This window comes from Acanthopagrus latus, chromosome 1 (genome assembly GCF_904848185.1).
Source record: "Acanthopagrus latus isolate v.2019 chromosome 1, fAcaLat1.1, whole genome shotgun sequence".
NCBI classification, from domain to species: domain Eukaryota; kingdom Metazoa; phylum Chordata; class Actinopteri; order Spariformes; family Sparidae; genus Acanthopagrus; species Acanthopagrus latus.
Genome location: NC_051039.1, coordinates 10,222,289 through 10,230,399, shown reverse-complemented (window position 1 = coordinate 10,230,399; position 8,111 = coordinate 10,222,289). Strand labels below are relative to the sequence as shown.

Below are 8,111 nucleotides of genomic sequence, written 5' to 3'. Positions count from 1 at the left end.
TGGACGAGCTGTATGGAACATTTTCTCGTTTGTTTTCTTCGGTTGTTTTGGATGGTTCACAACGTTATTCAGTTGTTCAGGAGAACGCTGCAGCACTGTTACGCTGTGAAGCTCCAGAAATGTTTTGTGGACTACAGAACTTCCATTTTCAGGTGGACTTTTCCTTTAATCCTAGTGAGCATGAGTCAAGTGAGGCACAAGACCTTGTGTAAACATGCCAGTGTAACATAAAAATCATGCATTCAGAATCTTAAATGAGGATGTTAATATCAAGCATAATAGTACTCAGTGTGTAAACAAATGGATATGTGCTGGTTTTGTTATTCTATATTTTATCATTAGGCATAAACAAGGGGAAGCGAATTAAACAGACTGCTTTATATACCGTTGAGCCAAAACGAGGCATCATATTTTATTATCATTTTTTTAAATTTACTGTTTTGGGGTTTCTGTACTTAGTTATGATCCACTACTGAACATGAAAGACATCTGAAGTTTGCCAGAGAGAAATTAGAAGCAGAGAATGAGGTTTAGACGGTTTCGGAGATGGAGGTAATGCGCCTGCAGCGGCAGGAGGAGAAGAGACGAGCTATAGGCTGCTCGTACAGTCCAAAGGGAAATAATGAGTCATTTTCAGGGCTGTTGTCATTCACCGGTCGAATTAAAAGTGCTTATATTTTATTTATTTATTTATTTATTTATTTATTTTTTGTTTACATCGCGCGTTCGAGCCCGGAGGGAGACTCGACCGGCGCATGTTCTTCCACTCCTCCGGTCGATCGAGCACCGAACAGCGAGCCTGCCCCCTCTCTCTCTCTCTTTCTCTCTCTCTCTCTTTCTCTCCTTCCACCCCTCCACCCTTCCATCCCTCCACCCCCTCCGTCCTCCGCTCCTACCAGGTAACTGTTTACCTCGGCGTGGACGCGACCGTGGCCGCACGCGCGCCCCCGCGAAGTCATACGTCACCGTGCTCGCTCCTCTTCTCGCGCGCTGGTTAAAAAGAAGGAGGAAAGAGCACGGGAAAACATGTGAGCGGTCTGAGGACTTTAGTGAGAGACAACTTTTATGTCTTATGTGTGTTTTTTTTCCCTGTGACCCCCGTGCATGCACAGACCGCCGTGCAGTGCTAAAAAAGGAATTACATCTTTAAGGAACGACACGGCTCTTTATTTTTTTTGCAGTTCACGGTGTTTTTCCTTTTTCTTTTTCTTCTTTTTTTGGTGGTGGGGGGCAAGGTTGTGACTTTTTTGTGTACATCAGGATAAATTGTATAAATTTTGCTTTTATTTTTGTATTACTATTTCTTGAGTTGTGCTATATAAGCTGAAGCAACTATTAATTTATTGTAAACACCATTTTTCCCCCCCTTCTTCATCTTATTCTTCTTAGTCACAGCAGTGAATCAAATGTAGGACACCTGCTCTGACATACTGCATATTTGTGATTTTTCTCTATTTGGGGGTTTTGTTTTTGTAGTAACTGGCTTCCGCTTGGAGAAAATACTGCCAAAATAAAACCAGATACGTTTATATTACATTGCAGGTTTAAGCCCACTCTTTTGAAAAAAAAAAAAAAAAAAAAAAAAAAAAAAAAAAAGTGGGAATATCTTATTTTTTATATATATTTTTTAAAAAAATATCTATATTTTTTTGTTGATTTTTTATGATTTTTTGAACTATGAAGCATTTGCAATTTGTGCTCGTCCTGGCCATCGCGGTCAACGTGTGGGAATGTGGAGACGCAAAATTCGGCGAGAGGGGAGAACTCAGCCCCAGGCGGAGAAGATGTTACGACGGAAGCTTGCCCAAGCGGCTGAAGAAAAGGGAGCGAAAAGTGTTGCTTGACGGCAGCAGCAGCGGAGAAGTTTGCCACAGGTTGTACCCCCGTGTGTCCTGCTGTCCCACCAGGAGAGCCGCCTATCAGATCCTGCACCGCAGGGATGCCAGGGTAGGTTAACGTCCGGCCACCACGTTGCGTTTTCACTGCAAATTAAGCGGCTGAGGGTTTGTTTTGTTTTTGTTCTTTTTTTTTTAACTGCTAAGACGCCCTCAGGAGATGCGTTTACAGACCGGGTGTATTGTTATTCTGCCGCTGAAATCTTGGGGGGGAAATTGCCCTGGGTTACATTCCTGTAGAGGCATTTAATGCGTTTATGATACTTAATGTCAGGAGGGCTTACCATACATTATGTGTTTTTTATGTTACCTATAAGCGTAGGCTTGACAAAAATCCCCATTAATGTCCTATAACGTTACATGTTGAGCCACCTTACTGTTATATTATGATGGTTTATGCTCGTATCATTCTAGAAGCAGCTCCTACAGGTTTTCGTCTGCGGGGTCATGTGTTTATTTTACGCGCATCTGTCTGAATTGGCGTGAATTTCCACGGTTTTGGGGGGTGGGGGGGTGGTGTGACGTTTCCGTGTGTTTACCGGGTTTTTCCTGCTTTTACGCAATCCGGTGCAAATTCCGCCGTCCATTGCGCTTAGGCGTTACCATGGTAATCACTCGCCCGTTTTGCGTTACTTCTCGCCACAACTGTCAGCAGGGGGGAAAAAACATGGAGGGGGGATACTAGGTAAAAAACTGTTCAACTGTTTGTGTTAGCCGACAAGGTAGGTGCTCGTCTAAACAACCGTTTGTTCGCAGCGTTTACGCACAGGAATGTGTTCGCCCGACGTTTTCTTTGAGGGGGGGAAAAGTTCCACGAACGTGTCGCGCACTCGCTTTTTTTTTTTTTTTTTTTTTTTTTTACGCAGCACTCCTGCCCGTTATGGTATCGACCGAAGTGGTGTAAAAACGTGTGGTAATGTCATTTTTAAGCTCAGTTCCCGTGCGGTAATGGCGGGGGGGGGGCGAGAAAAGGAAAAGGCGACTGTATGCGCCAAACTTGTAGCGGATTCCGTTGGATCCTCACCGGGCCATTCTCATGTAAACCACTCCTCGAATCATTCAGTGGCTGGGTGGTATCTCACTTTGTGTTGCGACAAAAAGCCATATTGCATCATTTAATTTGCTCAAGTCATGCAAATAAGAGGGGAGTGTGGGGGGGGGTTTGTGAGGGGATGTTGGAGGGGGGGTGAATAGGACGAACTCAACTTCTCCTCCTCCCCACTACACTGCCCACACACGGAGCCCTTTCTGATTATGGCAAAAGAATAACAACAACACCATTGTGTTTGTTGGTTTCGCTAATGGGAGAAGCTGGAGAACATCACCCCCCCACCAAATCGTCAGCCCCGTCCAAGTGTTAGTGCCTGTGAGAGGAGGTGTGTGTCCTTCACTATACCCCCCCAGTCAACCTACTAACACCTATCCTCAGTGGACAGAGTGTTTCCTTGAAGCTCAGTGTTGCCTACATCAGGGCTCTCTTGGGGTCTCTGACCATATGTATGACTGGAGACAAGTGATTTTTTTTTTTTTTTTCTCTCCAAGAGTGGCGTTGTGTATTAACATGTTTGTTCCGGCAATTTCATTGGCACAAGCCATTGTGCTGATGCTATCGTTGAAAGAAGTAATCCCGGAACAGCTGTTCTCCCATACGAAGCCGCGCGCCACAACCTGGTGGGATGCCAACTTTTCACAAGACGAAATGTAAACGTCCGAAATAGCCAGGGGGATACGTTAATGACAATTTTATTTTCTTAGCTATTGTAGCGCCGTGTTTGCTTATTATGGCTCCGTTCTTGACCCGCTTTGGCGTGTCCTCAGCGAAAGTGCAACAGCTGAGCCTCGTTGCCATTTTTCTCCCCGCTTTTGAGGAACGTACGCGCCGAGATTCAGCAAAAGACAACAAACAAAGGTCCACTTGTTCTGGTTTGGATGATGGCAACTTTGGAGCCCGTCCCAGCAACATATGGACACAGGGCATGGCTGAGAGCACACAAATGCTACTCTCCGTGGACCTCGTGCCAGCCCATGGCACACAGAATCAATGGGCAATTTAGAGCAGGAGGGCAGGCATGCCCACAATACTACATGGCATGAGTGAACAGGGCACGGAGACAGAGGAACACACCACACATACAGGGTCATAGCCAGCCTGGAGCTCCCTTTTTGGGGAAAACGTCAATTAGGAAATGAGATAATATATAGAACAAAAGGGGGATTCAGATCAGGGTTCCACTGTGGAACCTCAAACAGGCTAGGATTTATTTTCCCTCCTCAGCTCGTCTGCGCCGCCCTTTGCAGCGAGAGATCTGCTGAACTTTTTTTTGCTTCTTCAGGTAGGCCGTCAAGGTTTGTGCCAGAGGTTCTGCCACCTGTTGTGTAAACACGGCTCTGAATAATAACCGAACAGAGAAAAATCTTTCCCCTCCGTTGCAGTTTGTTCTGCAGTCCGAGCGAAATGTAAGGCATCCATATGTTGGCCTTGGGTCTGCCGGTCTAATTGACTTCGACAGACTGCTAATTTGTTGATACCAGAGTGGGAATGATGTGCCTGTCTATCTCTAAATTGGTGTTTACACATGGACCTCACACAGAGCAAAGCACTACCAGCCTGCCTGCCTGCCTGCCTGCCTGCCTGCCCAAGCAGCACGGCTCTTGACCTAAAACAGATTACATTGTGTTTTATTACAGCTAATTTGTTATGTAAATAATCCTGCTAATTTCTTTTGGATTAACTCTTTGTGTACTTTTTTTGCGTAATGACCCTAAAGTCAGGCTTTGAGGCCCTTATTTGCCTTCATTCACTTCATGCCCCCGAGATCTGTCTGTCAGACATGGGAATTGTAATTTGACTTTAACTGTTTATGAACTTGGGTAAGTAGGCAGTGAATGAGATGATTTCTGTGTTTATTTCTCCAAACAGACAGGGTGTTCCAACCTCAGTGTTTAACAAATTGTTCTCGGAAAGGCTACAGCACTGGATGTCACAGATCACGTTGTGAGGACGGGACAGAAATGTGAAAGAAACATCGGTGTAATGCAGCTTTAAGATTCCCATTTCAGTTTGAGTACATGAGATTGTAAACAAAAAGAAATGGTTTTTCAGTGGGGAGATGAGGAAAGAGGCCACACCATCGTCACCAGAGAGAATTTGGAGTGTCTTTGCAGCGTGAGTGGTGCGAACGTTCATGCAGATCGCGGCAGAGATGCTGCAGACTTTCACACTATGCGAGTGACCGTCTGTCTCCCTCTTCATTCTTCATTCTACAGATGATGCATTGGGAAAAAAAAACAAAACAAAAAGGAAATTACTGTGTGGCCAAGCTTTGTCAGCACGATACCAGCCCGAACAATAACTATCCAAACTAACCACATGTCAGATCTGCACATCACGTTGAATATAAACACGCTCCATGATGACAATGACGTTTAGCGCGTGATGTGGCGTGCGAGGTAATGGATTTATGACATCTTGTATTGCTTCATGCTGTTGACAGAGTGTCCCACTGTGTCATATGGGAGGAAGATGTTAACATACAGTTTCAACTTGTAAGTAGGTTGTAGCTTCAGAGCGCTTGTGTGAAGCAGAGATCACTGACTTTGCGTGTGGTAACTGGGGTAAATTTAGGGTTGTTTAACGGGAAGGTCTGTTGAGGGCTGGAAAGTTCTGAGACACGTCTGTGTTTTATTATAGGAATGATTTAAACATTTAATCAAAACCACTCTCCATTTTCTCAATTTTACGTATCGCACGGGGTGATGTATGTACCTCTAACAAAGTAAGGAAACAAAAGTTTCTTAAAAACTTTTACGGGCTAATATTTGCCTTAAAAAGGCAATCTGGACCCACTGAGATCATTTGCCAACAAATCATCTTGCGTAGTTAGTTGTTGATAATTTCAGACAGTGTCTTAAGCCGTCAAGAATTTACGATAACGAAGATTTAAAAATGCACCCCACAGTCTAAACTTTCCCCTGCTCCGTAGCGTAATGTTTACGATTTTATATCACCAAGCGTCCAGCTTATCCTAAACTACAAGGTGGCTCGCCAGTGCAAAGTGAAGCAAGACGTAAAAGTTTACAGCCCACCATTTTTAATCATTGGCTCTTGTTGCGTGTGGTCTCCAGATTTTCTCCACCAACAACACAGAATGTGGACGTCTCCTGGAGGAGATCAAGTGTGCTCGCTGCTCCCCCAATGCCCAGGTGTTGTTCCACTCCCTGGACATGGATAAGATGCCACACAGGGAGCCAGACCTGCCGCGGCTCTGCCAGGACTTCTGCCGCGAGTTCTACTACACCTGCAGGGGGCACATACCAGGTAATTTACGCAGATAATAATGACCGTGAATGTGACTTGAATTACAGCCCGCGTGTGTGTGTGTGGTTACCTGGTGATACGCAAGCAAACACATGAACAGAGCAGGTGATGTGCGCATGTGTTTTGCTCGCTCAGTTCAGTCTCCCGTACGGTTTGAAAGTAAAACTGACGCGTGTGATTGTGATGAATTAAAATTCACAGCAGGCCTCATTTCTCATTGAGTCTCGGGCTGCACATGTAGAACTGGCAGATTTTTGGACTTATGCAAGAAGTGGTGCGTCAGTAGTCTGGTCTGTGAATATTTATTTATCCAGCTCTTACCTCATCTGACCTCACCTCCATTTGTTGCTGAGCTTGTCTCACCCGTTTGCTCGCTTGCAGCCTCCCTCCTTTCTTTACTGTTGCACTTTAATGCATCACTTAAATTACTTGCTGCACACAGTGTACACAGCAGTTTGCTGATTAGTCTGCAGACTGATCTTGCACATTTGGTCTCACAAACAGCAGAGCAATGTTATGCTAGAGTATTACAATATTATAACGTTGCTGCATAATGTTTTGTTCTCTTGTCTGTGTTTGGTTCGTTTTGATCACACAAGTTTATTTTACATTTACAAAACAACGACTTTTTGAAGATGTTGAGTGTTGTAACAATACACAGGTTTGAAGGCATTTCCTGACACGTGAATGGAAAATATTTGATTCGCGAAGGTGGGTGTGAAAACAAATATCTCATATGGACTGACAAAAACAAGTTCAGCCTGACCAGTGTACCAGAAAACAGGGCTGGAACAAAATGAACTATTTTATGACCCGTTCCTGGATTCTGCTCACCAGACTCGACTCCAAGGGGTTGATTCTGTATTTGGGATGCATGAGCACCCTAGCTGTGGTCTAGACATGACAGCCCGGCACCTTGCCTTCCTCAGACATAAACTGTCACTCAAAATCCCCTGTGTCATGCTCTGCCGCAAGGATGTTTTCATTTGAGTAGTAAGTTCACATGAATCTAAACATATTTCAAGTGTGTCTCTGCCGGCCTCTGTCGGCTCTGTTTGTGAGCTCTGCCACAAGATGGCCAAATCCACAGAACAGGGGGAAAAAACTCATTGATGCAACAGCTTTCCTCGTGGATACGGTGCTGCTAAATGATAGGAACCCTTTTTGCCCCCTGAAAGCATTTGGTCTTCAGAAGAATTTCCTTTGAAGGGATGCAAGATCACAGGTACCTGTGCCTTCAGAGTGCATACCAAACATGATCAAACACTTGTTGACTGTCTTTACTCCTCCAGCCAAGTCTTCTTCCAATCTCTGTCGCCACAAACTGATTAGATCTGCTGAGATTTGCAAACAGAGAACAGTTTCAAACACACTTGTCTGCAACCCACCCACATGATACGCCACAGCTCAAGTCAAATATCAAACACATACATTCCATCTGGGTCCATCCTCGTCTGCATCTAATGGCCTGCTGGTGTATCTTGTACAACACTTGAACTGCGGCTGAGGTTGGCGACCGGGGCTCTGCAGAGCGTAGAGCCAGGGGCGAAGAAGAGGACTTGTCTGGAGGTATATTACCTGCACACAAGATGACAGACATATGGGCTCAGAGAGTCAAACCAAAAAAGCACAGGAGAGGAATCCAGACAAGAATCCCCCCTCCCTGCGTTCACCGTTGCACTCCTCCCTGCTCCCCCCCAACCCTCCCCCCACCCCCCCAGCCCTCCACAGATCAGCATATGTGGTGACGAATGACACATTTATTTTTCTACAAAGGTTGTGTGTATGTAAAACTGCTGAAGTGCATCAAGATGTCAAGTACTTGGGGTGGGCCACCCAGGTTGCCTTGGAAGATAACCAGATGGAAGTATAACTTTAGCGCTGGGGAGCCGGGAATA

At 45.1% G+C, this 8,111-nt stretch overlaps 1 protein-coding gene across 8 annotated transcripts in view; it reads left to right on the top strand.

Annotated features, from left to right (window-relative positions):
• Positions 1 to 1,593: 1,593 nt before the first annotated feature.
• Positions 1,594 to 8,111, top strand: part of LOC119025834 (hedgehog interacting protein) — a 34,050-nt gene continuing 27,532 nt past the window's right edge. Inside the window, exons 1-3 of one of the 8 annotated variants that reach the window (XM_037109863.1) lie at positions 2,556 to 2,580; positions 4,816 to 4,926; positions 6,021 to 6,213. In XM_037109863.1, the coding sequence (XP_036965758.1) occupies positions 6,120 to 6,213 (94 nt within the window). In that variant the 5' untranslated portion in view covers positions 2,556 to 2,580; positions 4,816 to 4,926; positions 6,021 to 6,119. The other 7 variants (XM_037109857.1, XM_037109825.1, XM_037109801.1 and 4 more) reach the window with 7 other exon arrangements.